Source organism: Rhipicephalus microplus, chromosome X, assembly GCF_043290135.1.
Source record: "Rhipicephalus microplus isolate Deutch F79 chromosome X, USDA_Rmic, whole genome shotgun sequence".
Taxonomy (NCBI): domain Eukaryota; kingdom Metazoa; phylum Arthropoda; class Arachnida; order Ixodida; family Ixodidae; genus Rhipicephalus; species Rhipicephalus microplus.
Window position 1 is genome coordinate 440,514,286 of NC_134710.1, and position 19,211 is coordinate 440,533,496.

General features: G+C 44.4%; 2 protein-coding genes across 2 annotated transcripts in view; one reads left to right on the top strand and one right to left on the bottom strand.

The window, feature by feature from the left end:
* LOC142776606 (uncharacterized) overlaps positions 1-19,211 on the top strand; it is a 201,957-nt gene that overhangs the window by 82,491 nt on the left and 100,255 nt on the right. The window lies entirely within an intron of this gene.
* On the bottom strand, positions 2,907-6,277 carry LOC119173533 (uncharacterized). Its single transcript, XM_075880531.1, has 2 exons — positions 5,873-6,277; positions 2,907-5,070 (listed from the first exon to the last, which is right to left on the bottom strand). Exons 1-2 carry the CDS (start codon positions 6,186-6,188, stop codon positions 4,835-4,837), a joined length of 552 nt encoding a protein of 183 aa, XP_075736646.1. The 5' UTR covers positions 6,189-6,277; the 3' UTR covers positions 2,907-4,834.

Sequence of the window (19,211 nt, forward strand, 5' to 3'; positions counted from 1 at the left end):
CATGCTACCACTCTAAATGCATGTATTTTGCTGTAATGACAATTTATAAAAAGAGAATTTGTAAGAAAAGCGTTCAGTTATTATACAAAGATAGGCATTTATTAACCGCAATTGCGAACACTCTCGTTATCAGGCGCTTTTCTCGGCCCATGCAGTTCACTCAAGTGGAGGGAGCATTTCCGAGGCCTTCTTGGCGAAGGAAGTGTCGAGGAGCGTTCACGAAATGCAGCAGCTCCTTGAGTGGAGGAGCACGCTCCGCCGTGACTTCGTCAAGTCGAGGGGAGCCCTTGAGTGAAGGAGCGTTTGTGAATACGGGCCTACGTCTGCCAGTACGAGACCCTCGTTAATGAATTTAGGAAAGAAGTGTATACTTAAGGGCCCGTTATTCCGTGGTTGGCATGATATTATTGAGATCTAACAGACAATAATGCTAAGGAAAGTATAGGGGAAGATACAAGACAGAATTGTATTGTAAGGCCCGTATTCACAAACGCTCCTTCACTCGACCCTTCACTCGAAACGCTCCTTAAGTGGCGTTTTCGCATTCACAAACCGCCCTTCACTTGAAACGCTTCCTTCACTTGAGAAAATCTTGAGCGTTTCCTCGAGATTTCCAAGGAAGCGATCGAGCTACCTTGAATCGCCCCTCGAGCCAAGTATCATGGCGGACTACGCGTCGTTCGTCGATTATGTTCTCCGCGTCGACGAGCTGTTTGGCGACGTGGACGACTGTGTAAGCATACCACGCCAACAATTGAGAGACCGGTTGAACCCCATGGAGCACTTCACAGACAGTGAATTTCTCGCCCGCTATCGCTTCACCAAGAGCAGCGTGAAGAAGCTACTTGAGTGCTTGCCATTTGAGGAGAGCTGCAGCAATCGTGGCCACCCTCTTCCACCTGTGATGCAGCTTCTGATTACGCTGCGCTTTTATGGAGCGGGTACTTTTCAAGTAGTGATGGGCGACTTGGTGAATGTGTCTCAACCGACGGTGAGCCGCGTCATCGAACGTGTGTCACGGCTGATCGCGAAGCACTTGTTCCCGGCTGTCGTGAATTTCCCTAACTCCGATGACAGGTTCCGTGAGACGATGGTGGAATTCTACCGGATCGCCAAGTTTCCCGGTGTGACAGGGTGCATAGATTGCACCCACGTCCGTATCAAATCACCTGGTGGGCCGAATGGCGAAGTTTACCGCAACCGGAAGGGGTACTTCTCCATAAATGTTCAGGTAACTTGCTCATTCTTCACTGCTAACGTTGAAAGCTTTGCAGTACTTCTAAAATGTAGTAATTCAACATTAACATTGCACAAGGCCTTCCATGGGCTGCATATTAGCAAAAAAAAACTTCATGGTAGATAATTTGATTATAAAACCCCGTGCATGCTATTGTAACAACGTGGCGAATTTTTATTACTTCGTTTAGCTTGTTTGCAACCCAGTAAAGCTGTATTCACAAGAAAGACCAAAGCGCGATTTAAACCCATGGATTGCTTGCTACAACACCAAATATCACATGTTATCTCGCGGTCCTCTTTCAGTCCGCGCTAAGCAATGATGATGAGCGAGCAGGCCCAGGTCTCATTTGCAATGCTAGGGGTGGAGTGGAAGAGGGGGGACTGAAGTTTTTGGTTGCAGTGGTAAATCACCCCTCTCTTGCGAGTGCTGGCTTCAAAGCGATCCGAATGGCGTCACATATATTCCATGAGTGTTTCGTCTGCGATGACGCCTGTCCCGTGAATGCAGCTGATATTGGCCCACAAAAGGAATAGCTTTAAATTTTTATGACGGTAGCTTTGCACTTTGAAACATAAGTGAATACTACTGCACTGAAACAAGATCATGCAGGCATTAAATACGTTCGTAGTAGATGGCTGCTTCAGCACAAAAACACAGTATAACATGTATTGCATTTTCGATAGGTGATTGCAGGGCCAAAGCTACAATTATACGACGTCGTTTCGAGCTGGCCGGGATCAGTGCATGACAGTCGTATTTTCGACAACAGTCATGCACGCGTTCTGTACGAGAAAAAACGAGTACCAGGTATCCTACTTGGCGATGCCGGATACCGCTGCACGTCTTTCCTCATGACACCGATGTCTGACCCGCCACCGGACAGCCCTGAGAGCCGGTTAGTACGCCTGTATAACCCTTTAACTTTCATCTCCAGAACGAAACGTGTACGTGTGTGCTACCTATCGCGCTTGAAGTCTTTTATTACAATAAGCGTGGTACATGTATCGTTTTTGGTGCCCTGAATATATCCCACGTTACAATAGAATCGGCAAATTAGCAGCAACAGTTTTGACTAGCGGCCTGGCTATAATACTCAAGTGTATCGTTTAATAAGTGTAGGTTCGTACAGTAATACGACATTGATTTCTTTGCATAGGTATCAAGCAGCTCACATGCGCACTAGAAACACGATCGAGCGGGCCTTTGGCGTGTGGAAACGTCGCTTCCCGTGTTTAGACATGGGGCTACAAAACTTGGCGGAGCGCTCCGCCGTCATTACAACGGCCTGTGCTGCCCTACACAACCTTGCAGTTCTAAGGCAAGACGCGGAACCACCACCTGTGATTATCCCACAACACTTAAGGTGGCAGCAGCCTGATGTGGCGAACCAAACCGACACCCTACTCGGATCTCGATGCCGAATGCGGCTGATTACTCGTGCATTTACCTCGCCTAATGAATAAATTGTGTAACATGTTCTTTTGAGTAGACCAACAACCTCAGATTGCGAAATCTATGCATGTTTAAATACGGGAGCATGCTGAAAAGTTCCTGAATTCGTCACGTTTTAGGTTTTCTTTTCATCCTTGCTGACTCGCAACAATAAATATTTTTTATCACACATGGAGCTGTTGCAGATGTCTTTTGAATAAAAGCATCAGGTGTGTGAGATTGCACACATGCTTTATTTTTGTTCCGGCTGGGTTTCTATGCACTGCTGCTGCTGTTTTTTCTGTAATTCAAAAAGCAGCTTCTGGCGCTCCGTGTTGGAGCGCCATTTTTGCTGCTCCAGCTGCTGCTCCAACAGCTGCACTTGCATTTTATGCAGCTCCTGCTCCCGCTGCACTTGCATCCTGTGCCTTTTTCGTTGGTGCAAGAGCTGCTGCTTACGCAAGCGCAGCTCCAGGGCATGCAGCTGTGCCTTGCGCTGCTCATCATTTTTCAGGGCCTCCATTCGGGCCGTAGCTTCTGGGGCGAGCACACGCTCTATGGCTGCTAGGCGGCTTCGCGTTGATTTTGGTCGTGGGCGTTCTCCTGCACCAACTAAATTTTCTCCATTTTCATCTGGAGCTGCTGCTGCTGTTCGTGACTCCTCGTTTCCAGGAGCAACTACTGCCAAGGTGTCAGAGGGACAGCTTGCGCAAGCACCTTCCGTGGGTGGCTGTGTAGTATGAGGTCCTGGGGAACCAGCACCCTCGCTCGATCGCAGTTGTGGCTGAATTGTCTCGTCTGCACACACACAATACAATTGCATAAGGTAGGGAAACGTAACACGTGTAAGCATTGTCAGCATGACTGTTATATGCTGCTGCAAGTATAAATACAAGCACGTTTTATATCACGCATCAGGCCTGAAAGTACAACAGAAGTGTGGCAATTTATCCGGGTCATGCCTGGCCTGTTACTTGCACACATAATTCATAATACTGTTCTGTCCAACCTCAATATCGCTATGGCAGTAGCTAAGAGACCTTTACTGCGGAATACCTCAGCAGCATTTTATTTAAAATAACTTTACCCACATCCTTTTTCTGAAGTGTGTGATATACGTTAACCACATATTTCATGCAAAAGGCAGGCTTAATTTTACATAAAACTGTAGAAATAACTTATCTTCAATATTCCTGTTTTATGTTAGTCACACAACCCGAGAAGCCATGTCGCCAACACTTTTATAGTTGCATGCAGTTGGGCCGTATGACTAGCGGTGCCTGGGCTCCCGATGTCGGCAAACCCATAGCTCTTGGTGACTCCAACAGCTGGCCATGGCATGAAATTGGTTGTGTCTGCACATACAAAAGAAGCAGAACTGGTGCTCTGCGGGCATGCGACGTAATCAGAAAAGCCTCTTTATGATAGAGGCACAAATATTTGTGTGTTTGCATGCTTCTACGTGAACACGCGACATTTTTAACAAATCAGTACGTGATGGAAATATAAAAAGTAATAACAGTTGTAAATATGAAAATAAATAGTGTGAGCTGGTGGCATGCAACACCGTCACTCTGCAAACATACAAGCCCCTTACCAGTAATCACACATGGTGACAGATACTTCATGTGCATGCATACGGTATCAGACACAAACGCAATAAAGAAAGCGACTGTCCTTCACGAATATGAGCTTCAGTTGTAGCAAAAATATTGAATCAATTGGCGAATTCTATCCCTGGCAAATCAAGAGTACTAGCTCGTGGGCTAGTCAGCCTCTTGCTGCCGGGAAGTGGCGCTGGGAAAAGGGCATCTGCACACAAAAGCAAAGTTGAAATACAATTCCAAAGTTGGGCTTATTATAAGGCCACCCATGATGTGAAATGTATGTGTCACACAAGTACTTGCTGAACCACGTCAAATTATGCTATGAACGTTTTAAAAGAGTAATAGCAGGCTTATTACATAGCATTACTTTCTGTTACCAAATTGGCATGTTCTTGTAATGAGAATGAGAATTATTTGTACACGTAAATTTTAGTAAAATGTATATGCAAATGGTAGGAACAGAGGCATTAGTCACAAAACAAAACAACATTGAAACGCAACACCTCCCACATTGTATACATGAGAAAGTTGATGCAATATAGCAGCACGACAGTTGCTACATCTGACAGTTTTTGCCCATTCGTCTTTTACCAAGCAGCTCTTCCGTGTTGTCTTGGCTACCAGTGAGCATGCTCTCGAATATCCGCGACGGCGATAAAGAAAGCACTGGCTGATTGAGGTGGACCCCATCGCTGTCATAAGGGTTCTGGAGCCGTGTCCCCATGTGTGATGCCGCCGCTCCAACTAGCGCCAATGAGGGACTCATTGGCCGGCAGGTAGATGGCCCGCACCCTAAAGTGTGAAAATGTTGTTACGTGGATACATGGAAATTTCAAGTGACAGCACAAAGAAAGTGCTTAAGGAAGACAACGCATATGCGAGAGAAATAGGCAGCGAAAATTTATGGTACACAGATAACTATTTAATGTACTACTACTACTACTCATTCATTTATTTATTCATCATACCTTACAAAGCCCAATACGGAATCGAGTAAGAGGGGCTAGTACAAAGTAAATAAAGAAATATACATCAGTAAATACAAGAAAAGAAATTAAGAGAAAAAACTGTACAGTGATATAAGTTCGAGAAAAAATTATGTCCTGCAAAAATAGACAGAAATACTGACAAAGAAACCAAAACTTGCACTTATATATAATATATATGTATATAGAGTGCAAAGCACGTTCAAACTGAGCAAAAGCACTTCTTAATTCATAATGAAATGACACACTTGCCACCCGGTGGCGAAAAAAAGTGCAGGAAGATTTTGCCGACAAAAAAAAAAAGAACGGTGACGACGTGATGCTATTTAAAAATGTTTCTGCAAGCGAAAAACCGTCACCCCCTTCCCCTGAAAGAGAACCCTGTGCACGCCTATGATTCGCACAATTCTTGCAGGTACACATTTATTTACGACATATAATTCAGAGCGGAACCTATGCCCTTATTAGGGCGTTTTCGGATAGCTTACGCAAGAGACGCAATTTGAAAGCTCATATATGACCCCCATACGCAAACGAGGCCACGAGGCCTGCTAACTTAGTGCTATTCGAAACTCCCCGATTACAGTAGTAAACAAACGTAAACTTACCTGTGGCATACAAGTTTCGCTTTTGCTCTGACTGCTTCTTCTTCCACTTGGACTTTTCATTGTCCCACAACTTACGCAGCTGTGCCACCGTAACGCGACGAATGCCTGGTTGGCTGTTGTATTCGCTCGTCAGTTTTTCCCAGGCACTGTCCTTAGCGCGCTTGGTGAGCGCGTCAGTTCTCTTGTTTTCGATAACTGCCTTGTGCCGCGTCACCAGATTGACAAGCAGTTCACGCTCCTCACGCGTGAACACGAACCGCGTTGCGGTGGTCTTCCTGCCGTCACGCGCGACGCCACCGTCATCGTTGAAAGACATTGCACCGTTCGTCGCTACGGCACCACGACACGAGGTGCAACAAAACTTCGTTCACACGTGCAAACGAGTCTTCGCAAAACCGGCATCTAATCCTGGCGTCTTCGGCTCTGGCGTGGCTTGGCTAATATGGTGCCTGCCTGATATCGAAACTACCTTATAGTATTTGAACTCTCGCTTAATACTTCCACCGTATACACATTTATTGACAGTCGACAATTTTTTAACCTATCCAAAGTGTTTTACCCTAAATTTTTGTTATTTAATGTGGTATTTTATCACATACCCTCGCTACCAGATGCGTCTTGCGTAAGTCAAGTGAAGGAGCGTTTCTCGAGTCGGCCCTTGGCGAAGGAGCCCTCGAGTAGCGTTCATGAAACACATCGGCTCCTTGAGTGGAGGAGCACGCTCCGCCTTGACTTCGTCAAGTCGAGGAGAGCCCTTAAGTGAAGGAGCGTTTGTGAATACGGGCCTAAATATGAAGAAAGAAAAGTGGCTGAAAAGATAACTTGCCATGGGCAGGATCTTGCCCTTGGCAAGTTATCGTTGTTCGCAAACCCTGACAAAGAGCGGTCCACCGGTCGAAATCGTTTTTGATAAAATAAAACAACCGCGAAGTTGTGTTTCTTTTTACACAAGTTCATTTGGCCCATTGAAAACACATCTTATACATATATATATATATATATATATACATATATTTATATATATATATATATATATTTATTTATTTATTTATTTATATGGAAGAAAGAGACGACGAAACTTTCGTTGAAGTGTCTTTACTGAACGTTTTCAGCTGGTTAGTAAAGACGCTTCCACGAAAGTTTCGTCGTCTCTTTCTTGCATACAATACGTCAGGTCCAACGTGAATAACGTTCAAAGAATCTGGTATATATATATATATATATATATATATATATATATATATATATATATATATATATATATATATATATATATATATATATATATATATATATATATATATATATGGCATAACGTGAGCGTTGTCAACAAGGGTAAATAAATATAAATAAATATGTTTATCCTTGTTGACAACGCTCCCGTTGTGCCATATCCCATACCTTCACGACGACTAACTGGCCCATTGAATTATTACTCACGCTATATATATAATATATATACATATATATATATATATATATACATATATATATATATATATATATATATATATATATATATATATATATATATATATATATATATATATATATATATGTATGTATGTATATATATATATTGCCACAGTTCGACCATCGCAGAAGACGCGTGTAGGAATTTGCGTTCGTTAAGTATTTCCTTGCGCAGGTAATAGTGCCAAGAGAAGTACAAGAGATGTTACTTGAAGTGGTTGTAGTGTAAATGTGAAGAAATAAAAGTCACACTTTTGCAGCATGAAGAAAGCAACGAATGTGATAGCAACGAATTAGAATGTATCACGAAGAATGGCAAACAGATCAAAACCAGCAGCTCACGCATGAAACACACACACAGGACGAGAGCGAAATATGAACGTTCACAGCTGGTCACTAAACATGCTACTCAAATAAAATAATAGCATATCTGCAGGATGAATGATGGAGAGTAGGCGAAGCTCGTACAGCAGGGTCCTCGCGGTGCCACCTTGCAGAATCACGGCTAGCTTCGGCCTCCTACGCCGGCACGGTTGGGTCGCTTCTTCGAGCATGAGGCGCTGCCACCGCTTTGCGCAGCGCCGCTCGGCAGCCTTCTTCATACTCTGTCGACGAGTCTCTGTTGGCGCGCGCGCAAACACGGCGCCGCCAAGAACACGCGATCGCAGTGGTGCGATCGTCTCTCTTTCCTTCCATACGAGTGACCTAAATCATGTTTTCATTAAACTCACCCTTTGTTATTACCTTTATTACAAAACGTGCTCCAGTCTGGGTCTATTTTGCATTTCTCAGCCATCGTTATATATAGCGTCACTGGAAAAAAAATATCAGAGTACCGCAAAGGTAGGCTGCATGCGGGCAACATTGAGTGGGGCGGCCATTTTCTTCCGGGCTGTTTTACGCATTGCTAGCGAGCGTTGAGAAGACCTGAGTGTCCGCCTGAATATTGTGTTCCTTTCAATGCAACTGTAATATTTTTGGTGTGTTTCTGCAAGGGGATACCACAAGTGATCTAGGAGTATCGATTGTTATGAACGTAACGATTGTAATGGGCGGTAAGCACCGTAGCTGTATCTGACATCTGCGGCGATGGTTGCGATGCTGTCGAACGCTCTTCCTGGCATTACAAGGCTTGTTTTGCGTCGACTGCTCTGTTCGCAAGGTCCGGGCTGATAACAATCATACACCCACTCGGTGCATTCGTATTAAATGCTATGTACTTGTGCATTAGATGGATCTTGAGGTTATGATTGCGCGAGATTCTCGTGCTTGCGGTTTGTGCGGTCAGTGTTCGCGTACTTGTTGGAGTACTGAGATTGGCTGTTTAAGTGTACAAGTAAGCAGATATATACAATGCTTGCTTGTCGGCAGGTTGATTTTGGACATATCAAAGTATTATTACGACATGGCTACTCGTATTTACGTATCGGGGATGTACGACAGCAGCCGCCTATGTAGGCAGCTTGTAGTGTTGCGGTTACAGGCGTATTAGCTATATGGGGCCATAGTCGTGCGGCTTTAGGTGCTAAACACTAGTGCCCTGGCAATTTGTCGTTCTTTTTAAAACATGACGCACGACCACATTCAATCCCATGCAAGGTCGAATTTATTTACTGCGATAAGCTCCCCTCTGCGTCTCAGTGTGGATCAAGAAACCTGATTCCGATAGCAATCTAAAGGGTGCCGTGCAATACTCGTATTATTTGCGAACGCGCTGTTGCCATTTTCTCAGTTCTGTCAAAGAAATAACCTATTTGAAAAGTTCATTCACGAGAGATCTGGAATGTCTGTGGGCGGACATGCGTAAACTGTGTGTGCAGCTGTGTGCCTTTATGACCAATTTATGCTGCTGATATTGTAAAAGTTGCAGTGTATTTGTAGCTATATAAATCTGTCGCACATTATTGTTTTGTCTGCATTCCTGGTGCGTCAACAGGAGTGCAGTTGTTTTCAAGTCGCATAGTATTTTTGTAGATGACACACTTTCTCCCGAGGAGAGAGTTTACCTGAAATACATAATTAACAATACAGCATTTCAGATAACGGCCTGTAGGGTGATTGGAATGAGAGATGTTAAAAGTGTAACCAAAGGAACACGCCGATCGGGAACACGTTTTTTGGAGTTCACTCTCGTTTTACTGTACCATTTGTAGAAAATGACAGACGAGAAAAATTTGACATAACAGCTATTAGGATCTTCAGGCTTTCAATATCTTGCTGGACCAGGCGTGTAAGAACAGCTACTTGCTTCTAGTATTTATAAACCTTTCTTTTGCTGGGAGGGCACCTTACTATTCTGCTCAATTGCATTATGCAGCGGCCAAAATTACCACCTTCAGAATGGCAAGCGTATACAAACTGTGTGTGCAGCTGTGTGCCTTGGCTTCATTATCTATTGGTTTTCATTAAGGATGCAATCACGAAGACATACGCAAAAGTAAACAGTCAATATTTATTTATTGATACACTAAGTACTCACGTGACTGCGAGAGCACCGGAGAAAAGCAGATATTATCTGGACTTTCTCTGATATCCGCACGCAACAAGGCTGTAAAAGCAAAAGCAAGATTGTGGTCAATTCACATGAACAGCACAGGGAAGCTACATTGACAATAACAACAGCATTTTCGCACAATGTCGAGACATTTGTTGACAGTTACATATGTAGTGGTGGATCTAAGCTGCAGAAATTGTAGCCGAAGTTTATACATGGTAGCATGCAACTGACACCAACATTATCAAACGTACTGGCAGCAGGGTTTAACTCCATAACATTACTACTGGAAAATTCTGGGCAAAACAAGAAAAGCATTGTCCTGGACTTAGCATATCAACAAGAGGACTACCTTGTTGAAATTTAGGGTCAAGGATCTGGCTGCTCATACTCACCAGTTGTAATCCAAGATAATCTTCTATGGAACTCTGCGTTTTCTAAAGTGCAGAATTGTGGTTAAAATACACTGGCACAGTACGAGGTTCTAACATCTCATTGGCCACATACATCCTACCTATAGGGCTCACTGTTAAGACCTGTGCAATGAATAACTTCTTATGCATCAGTAATCATGGACATGCATAGCAACTCTTAAGATTGAATAAGTACCCTCGTATATTTTGCCCAGTACAATGGAGTTGTGAGTAGTGAACTGTTTGCATTTGCTAATGTTACTGATTAGTGATGTGTAAAGCACTGCCGGCTTGTGTGCTCTCTTGTTCCTTAACCCAAGAGAGAGTTTGGAATCATTAAGCCCGACAAAAAATTATATATCCAGAACATCTGCCCCAAGCTGTGCAAATGCTTTTAAAGGTGCCGTGTTACTGTAGTCCTTCTATTCTCAGTCTAAGATTGTAACAAAGTAGAAAGCCCAGTTTGATTAGGCACAAACAATTCTGGACTCTAAGCTTACATTTTATGAAATTTCAAAACGCTGCTCCAACTCTCTTCTCACAAGCAGCAACTGCCATTTCGGCATGAAGTATCAAAGGTGTCACCCCTAAATTGTGTTGGCAATTCACTCAAATGCGTAGTAGCAGGCATAAAAAATCACTAAAAAACACATTAAAAACAATGATGCATCATAGGCAATCTATTTACAGCTCTTGCAATCGCTTCCTTTATGTACAGTGTGTAAAAGCATGGCCTTCAAGAAAGGCTTGTGGTACCTTAGTTGCTTCCAATGATTTTCCAGAGTATTCACTTCGTCACCACGCAGTGGTACGACATCATTGGGAGATGATTTAGACACCAACCAAAAGTTTTGAAGAAACCCGACTTTTTCGAACCGACTTGGTTCCTTCCTCAGGGGTGACTGCGGAGGCTACGTAGCAGCGTCATCTTCAAAACACTCGCGGGATGGCTCATGACCTATTTCTCACTCTATCTCTCTTTTTGCCGTGGACCGCACTCCGTGTGAATACACTGGGGGAAGGGTTCCGAAAGAGGGGTTGATAATATGGGCTAACCTCTGCATGTTCCACGACTCGAGTAACAACTTTCTTCTCCAGTTCGGCTCGCTTTCAAGGATGGCCGTCGCTTTAAAATATATTTTGTGATTCAATGTCTGAGCATCTTCGGCGACTGCGCTGCGCTCTTTGTAGAACTTCCGCACATCGTTGGCGTGTTGCTTCAGTCGTTCCGGTAGGTTTTTCGTCTCGCCGATATACGACGAGGGGCACTCGGCACACGGACGAGGAGCACTCGGCACACGGCACACGGCGGGGGAGGAGGTGGCTCAGCGTACACGAAGGCACGTGTGCGATGCCAACCCCTTTCTTCCTGAAGATCCAGGCTACCCAAAAAACTTTATTCGAGCCACCACCCGCCACGCAGAGCAACAGAGGATACGAAAACACCAATCAACCTCAATTGGCAGCTCCCAAAACGCGTACCGGTTCCTGACGTTCAGGGAACCAGCGTGATGTTAGCGCGGATATTGAGAAAGGAAGGGGTTCACATCGCGCACGTGCCTTCGTGTACGCTGGGCCACCTCTTCCCCCGCCCGAAAGACCGGCCAACAATAGGGAGTTTTAGTGCTGGGTACGCAGGCGGCTTGCGTACGCAAGACGATGGGGCGGCGGTATTGCGCATGCGCGAAGCCCCAAACAGATGCGTCGCAAGATCGCTGGGGCGATGGGGCCATGCGTCCGCGCGGTCCACCTTCGCAAGAACTCACGGTATCCGCACTGCGGATACTCTAGCCGTCGAGTTAAATAAAATAAGCCGAAGTGCGAGCACTTATAGCGATTACACGGTTTCAGCCAGATTCCCAAAGCTAGAGTGACCTGGAACATAGAAACTAAAAAACATATGCCAGCTCCCAACTAGCTGAATAGGTGGCGCCATCTAGCACGGCCATAGTGAAACAGACAAACACAACATTATTATTACAGAAACATTGTGCATTGTACATCTGGTGCAAAAACTGCGCTGCGACAATATTACATATGAGTAACCTTTTTATTCATTTCCACCTCAAAAACATTACGCGTAAGCTAACATGTTCATGACTGCGGTTGCACGAAGTGTCACAAGATGTCGACACTGTCCTTACAGTAAACTTGTATTTTTCAATTTTATGCGTATACCGGATTACTGTACACAACAAAAAAAGTGTCCTGATCACTATTTATGTTTAATTTACCATTTTAGATCATACAAAGACTTAAATAATACTTACACGACAACACGCTATGGCTCTGCGAGCGCGTGTGAACTTTGTGCGGCTTGTGTTTGCGTGCATGCCACCGTGGCGCCAACTAAAAGGCATTCCGGTTGGGTATGGGTTGGGCACGCAACGCCGCGCGCTCCCAAGCCCGCATCGCCCCAAGAGAATGCGTACCCAGCACTAAAACTCCCTAATGAGCAGGCGCTCCGGTGTCGTTTACAAAATTCCGTGTGCCCTTTCAGCCATATTTGCAAGATGATTCAGCGTGCGAGCAAAGGAAAAACGACAGGGTAGATAGAAAGAGTGCTTACTTCAAACTAACTTTATTTCACAGAGTGGCAAGAATATATACGGCTAAAAAGGTGATTACAGAGCATGAAGGTAAAATGCAAGCCTAATCTACAGATCAGTAAAAAAACTCGTGTGACGGGTCCTCTATTGCCTCAAAGCCCAGCCAGGTAATCACGTTCAGCCTGTGATAAAGCAACCTATGATGTGCTTACGCATTTATCTCCTAGCAAGTGTATTTTATCGGCTTCGATAATTTCTCGGGTAAGCTGGTCCCTGTGCCTTGCCAATATTGAGCAATGATCAAAGAGAGAGAGAGGGGTGCACCCACAATCTCGGCAATGAATGCCAAGATGCCCTTGTACCACGTTGTGCACATTGCTTCGGCGTTCTCGGAGGCGGTCATTTATGCACCTGCCAGTTGGCCCGACATAGATGCACCTACACGTCAGTGGTATCAAGTATACGACTCCCACTGCGCATGGGACGTAGCGTGTCCTGTGCAGGAGGTGTATTGACCCGTGTGCACAAGGCAGGAGGTGTAATGAACCGTTTGCAAAGCCTCTGCAATTTTCTGGTGCAGAAAAAGGGGGAGGCCGGGCGCCAGAGAAAAAAAAATAGACTGAAATTCATTGGGATCTTTTCGAAATTACTGTCACAAAGAAAAAAGAGCTTGACCACGGAGGAGAACCAGGCACTTCGGGAACTACAGCGGGATCGAAGAATTGTCATCTCTCCCGCCGACAAAGGCAATTCGACGGTGTTATTGGACAGTGGGGACTACAATCGGAAGGTTTCAGCTCTTTTATAAGGGGACGCATACACGCAGCTAGTAAAGGACCCAACGAAGCGATCCCACACACAGCTAACAAAGCTACTCGCAGAAAATTTTAAGCATTACTCAAATCTCAGAACACTTTACCTGAAACTAATCTGCCGTAACGGATCAACACCGAGGTTTTATGGACTATCAAAAAATGACAAGCCTGACGTCCCACTCCGACCGATTGCAGACTTCACTTTCTCCCCATGCCGAGCCCTTTCAAATTTTCTATACCAAATTTTCGCCCCACTAACCCGGAAGACACCAACTCATGTCCGTGACGCCAGCCACTTCGCGCAGCTAGCGTCAATTGTGAGCATCGGCGATGACGAGAGCATGGTCTCAATTGACGTCATTTCATTCTTCACCGACGTGCCAGTTCCCTTAGGACCCTTACACGCGCTAGCCGCGCACCCGCTCCGCACACACGCACCGCACAAATAAGTGAGAGCGGTCATCTCTGTGACGTCAGGCAGAGCGGCTCTCAACTTTTTCAAGCCGCAAGCCGGCTCGCATGGCTCGGCTCTCATTGGCTACTGCGAAATACGGCCTGGAAGGCCGCCCTGTCAGTAGGGCTGCCGTCAGCTCGCTTGGCAAACATGGCGCTTGCTGAAACAGGCGCTACAGCGACATGGAAAAAGAAAAATAACAGCTGATTTTATCGTTGTGACCATCGTAAGCGCTGTGAGACTCCCGGGGAGATATCAGTAGCCAGCCAGTGTTCACTGCCCCGTCAGCATGTGCGATCAACAGCGGAAACGAAGAAACGAGCGAAAGTGTGCGGATGCGAGTGTTGTCGTTTTGTGTCTTGCCTGAATGTACCGTCCATCTTTCAAGTGTCATCGCAAAGAACTTCGAAGATTTCTGTGATGTAATCCTTCACCTTTCTAAAACAAGATATGCGCTTAATGCGCGCCGAAGTAAAAAGTTTGTAATCATCGAAACAAGTGTTAGGGTGTTTTCTGTGTGTGCCGTTCATCGCAGCAAATAGTATGCATGAATTTTGAATGCTTGCGAGCGTTAGCTTCTACTACGATAAGGATGGGCAAGTTTCATCGCCTGTCATTGTTGTCATTCGTAATGCGCAACGCCGTACGAGTGCTGTTGTGTGTAGCACTGTGGTGAAGTTTTGCGGAACATGTCACATTTGAGCGATTCTGTCCAGTGTTGTGAAGTGTGTTTATGAAATGGAAACCGTGAAATATTTAGGAGTGTACAAATCTGTTTCCGATTTGCGTAGTTGCGTGCACGTACCCAAAAGAGGAGCTTGAATACAAGAGATCTTTGTGCATGTAGCCCCCCCCCCCTTTATTTGAGGTACGCTTTATGATCGATTGTCTATGAATGCGTGGCCCCTTCGCGGTGGTCTACTGGCTAAGGTACTCGGCTGCTGACCCGCAGGTCACGGGATCATACCCCGGCTGCGGCAGCTGCATTTCCGATAGAGGCGGAAATGTTGTAGGCCCGTGTGCTTAGATTTGGGTGCACGTTAAAGAACCCCAGGTGGTCGAAATTTCCGCAGCCCTCTACTACGGCATTTTTTATAATCATATGGTAGTTTTAAGACGTTAAACCCCACATATCAATAAATCTATGAATGCGTGAAATAAGTTATTGTAGACCAAGTGTAAGGCAAGTGTAAGGATTGCAATAAATTGTCAGATGTTTAACAGTAGCTGCTAATACAGTATCAATAATTTTGTCATGATTGCAGGCAGTCATGCTACATTACTTGAACACCATCACAACTAATATATTATGTGATGGTTATCTGCTTGCATCAAGCATTTGAAAAATATATAAACAATATTTTCAATATCCTGCCGAAATATCCACATCTGTCTTGAAACATGCCTCTGTCATTATGAAGTGTGTAGCGAAATATTTCAAGCACATGTCAGGTCAAGAAAACTAAACAACAAGAATGCCTATTATCCTTAGCTCAGTGTTGTATTTCTGTTCATTCTCAATAGTGCACAGAAACTGAAAAACGTAAGGCTTGTCTCCAAAGAAGGATGCCGTCTCTCAATCAGCTAAAATATATTTTGAATGAATTACATGAATACGATAATTATTTGTCATTTTTGTCGGTATTAGATATTTTTCAATTAGTACAAACTAGCTGAAGGAACTTGTTGGCAATCCTGTACACTGATCTCCTGTCGTTGGCAGTTGTTGAGGCTTTTTGGGTAAATGAAATCAGCAAAATATTCCGAGCAGACTATAATGAGTAAATCTAGCTATATGTGCATGTTTTTGCGGGGAGGTGCTGAGAGATTTGTGGAAAAAGCTGGAGCAGTTCTACTCTGTTAAGGTGGGTGACCAGCCAAGCTGTGTCGCACAAGGGTTTCATTTGCTTAGTTTTTTATATTTGTACACCTATTAGGATTTTTAAAATTTTAGCTTATGCTTTTTTAAAGCAGTTCCACTTCAGTTTATGTGGCCTAGAAGTGCAACATGTCGGTTATGTATTTATGTATGGAGTTATTCATTTGCTCTTTTTTTTCATTCACCTTTTTTCTGTCTAGTGAGTGGTAATGCTTGCCGCATTCTGTGGGGCATACCCACTACGAGCTTTCTGTATATTAGGTATGTGTTTGCAGAGTCGCAGTACAGCCATACTTATTACTCTCGTGGTTGCACTGGTGTCAGTCAATTTACCTAGTGCGTCAGCTGCCAATTAAACTCAGTCTGGACGCATACAGTCCCTTAATTCAAAATCTAAATCTAGAGACAGTTGACAACCATCATTTTCCGTTCAATATGTAAGCTCGTGAAGTTGTGTGGACCTATACAGTAGAACCTCACTGATACATTCCCGCCTAATACGATTTCCCAGCTCATTTATATAATATTAATAATAATAATACATTTTATTTCTTCAAATAAAACAGTACATGTGACTTGGCCTGCCAAAGCCAATTGGTGGCTTGAGTGGCAGAGCCTGGCAGACAGCAAAACATTGTGTGGTTTTACATCCCAGAACCACGATATGATTATGAAAGACGCCATAGTGGAGGGATCTGCGAATTTTGACCACCTGTGGTTCTTTAACGTGCACGCAAATCAGAGCACACGGGCCTGCAGAATTTTCACCTCCACCGAAAATGCAGCTGCCGCAGCCCGGATTCAATCCCCCGACCTGCGGTTCAGTAGCCGAGTACCTTAGCCACTAGACCACTGCGACAGGGCAATGATTTCCCGGCTGCTACGATCGCAATCGTGAAAATAAATTAAACCAATTTAGATCATAAGTTTTCTCAGATCCTGCATTTGTTGTGCACATTTTTTTTCCAAAATATATCAACGTTTCATTGTAAATTGGTAGCATGCATCATTACTGTAAGACATTCTTAAAAGATGTGAGACATGATTCCAACATGGCGGTTTAGGTAACTTCGAAGCAGTCTAATCATGTAGAGATTAACCTGTTTTGGCGAGGCGACACCGCTGGAATGTTGTTGTGTCTCTGTGTGCATAAATAACGGAAGAACCAGCACGTAATGTACTGATAGCACTGACGTAACATCAGAGTTCGCATCGCACTGTGTCGGTACTGCAACATGACTGTTTTAGGGCCAGCAGTGCAAGCCATTCATAGCCTTGCTATCAAGAGCATTGAGAATACTCGAGTGCAGTGTGATAGCATTAGCAGCACCCATTTCACTGTATTCACATTTGCCTGCCATTCTTCATTTCTTTATGAACACGTGAACCATGCTGTGAAGGATGGAAAATTTGTGCACATTGTAGAATATTGGCCATTGTAAATTTTCCCAGGGTGCCAATTGTGATTGCGACCACAAAGTACCTACTATGTGTCTGTTAGGCAAATCATCTTCCTGTGTAGGTGTGAATTTTTTAATTGCTGTCGTAGTTGATCACGATGAATTATAGCTGGGTACTTTGTAATGGTTTGTCTTGCTATGACCTATATTAGTGGCTGATAAAACACTGGGCTTTTGTTAAAAGAAACCTTGAACGGTTATGGTGATTTTGTACAAACACATTGGGCTGGTAGATGAAATCTCAAAGGTTATTTAGAGACCGATTTGAACACTGCGTAAACTGTGTAATTTATTACTACGCATGAAAGCTGCCAATTGCTGGAAATCGGTGCAGATCGTTGCAACTCGGTCAAATGCCTTTTAATCTGCCCATTCATTGAGGAACATGCTCTTCCCAAAGCACGTCAGCAGCCACGTCAACATGGCCGCTTATCTGACTGGCTGTCATGGGCTGTAGAATGTGCAGAAGTAAGATCAACTGGTAGGGTAGCAGCACCTGTCAGAGCAGATATCAACCACCTACTGCGTGGTCTTTGTATCTGTTGCCAGACGGCGTGCGTGCTGCCAGGCGCACTGCATGATGGCCTCCGAGACTGCACGCAACCTGTCGGTGTGCCATCTTGGAGGTCTAGAGTGGTAAAAGCTCAAATAGGCGAGTGCACTCATGAGAGCTCTGCGATCACCAACGTGCCTCGTGAGCGGTGGCAGTCAGACATAGGTGAGAAGGAGGGCATGATATAATTGTCTGTAGCAGCATTGGTACACTGCGTGTCACTCAGTTTATGGTGCGAATGCTTTCATGATGCTCTAACCTAAACGCTGATAAAACTTCAAAAACCATTTCAGGGTCTCTTCAATGAAAGTTCGCCGAGTTGAATAAGCGTTGAAGTACAAGAATAGGTAGGGCTACATAGAGGCAGGAATGCATAATGGATTCAGATGGGGGAGTGGCCTATGTGGAGAGTGGGAGGGGCAGACACTTGATACTTCATGAGCTCGAATTAGGACGAGGTGTAAATGAACAAAGAAGAGGGATCTGTAACATTTGTAAGCCCTGAATGCACGTACGTGATACGAGTGAAGGACACAGGACAAGCGGTTGGCTCGTCTTACATACGTGCATTTAGTGCTTACAAATGTTATGGATCAATACCAACTACCCTGAAAACAGTGCCTTCTGAGAGAAGGAGAAAGTGGAAAGTTCCAAGGAACCATTTGGCTTGTGTAGGATGCTGCAAACGATGTTTTGTGTAGTCTATGCATAGGTGTACCAGCCGTGGAGGACAAGGAGGGTGCGAGCCTCCCCACTTTCGACAGTGGTGACTGTTGGCTGCACGCCGGAGAAACCAACAATTGAGGCGAAGTTTTCTTTCACCACAGTATTCAATGAATTATGTTAATACGACAGAATATTACAACCTAGTGAAATTTCCCCAACATTGTAGTTGTGACGATTTTCCTTGTAGGCTCTTGCGGTGCGAGCCGCCTAAGCGGCACTTTGATGTCTTGTGCTGTAGCATTGCAGAGCAGGCCAGCGATGAACAGGGGCCCAATAACATTGTATAACTTGTCCATGCTTTCGTTCTGCTGCGACTGGCTGATGTAGTTACGAATTGAAACGAGCAAACTTTTTATGAACTGGTCAAACGATCTGCTGCTTCAGGAAAATTATTTTTTTTACCGAAAATAGACATCAATTCTGCTTTGCCCAAGCTGCTGTGAGCTAATTTATTTTACAAATCTTTTTTAATGTTCTAGTGTTATCTGGAAGCGCCAAAAAGGGGTCCTCGCTTTAGTCTCCG

Excerpts from the sequence above, each read along its gene's own strand:
- LOC119173533 (XM_075880531.1), bottom strand. The coding sequence starts at position 6,188 with ATGTCTTTCAACGATGACGGTGGCGTCGCGCGTGACGGCAGGAAGACC. Across the intron at positions 5,071-5,872 it reads GCGAAACTTGTATGCCACAG|GGTGCGGGCCATCTACCTGC; the intron begins GTAAGTTTACGT and ends TTCACACTTTAG.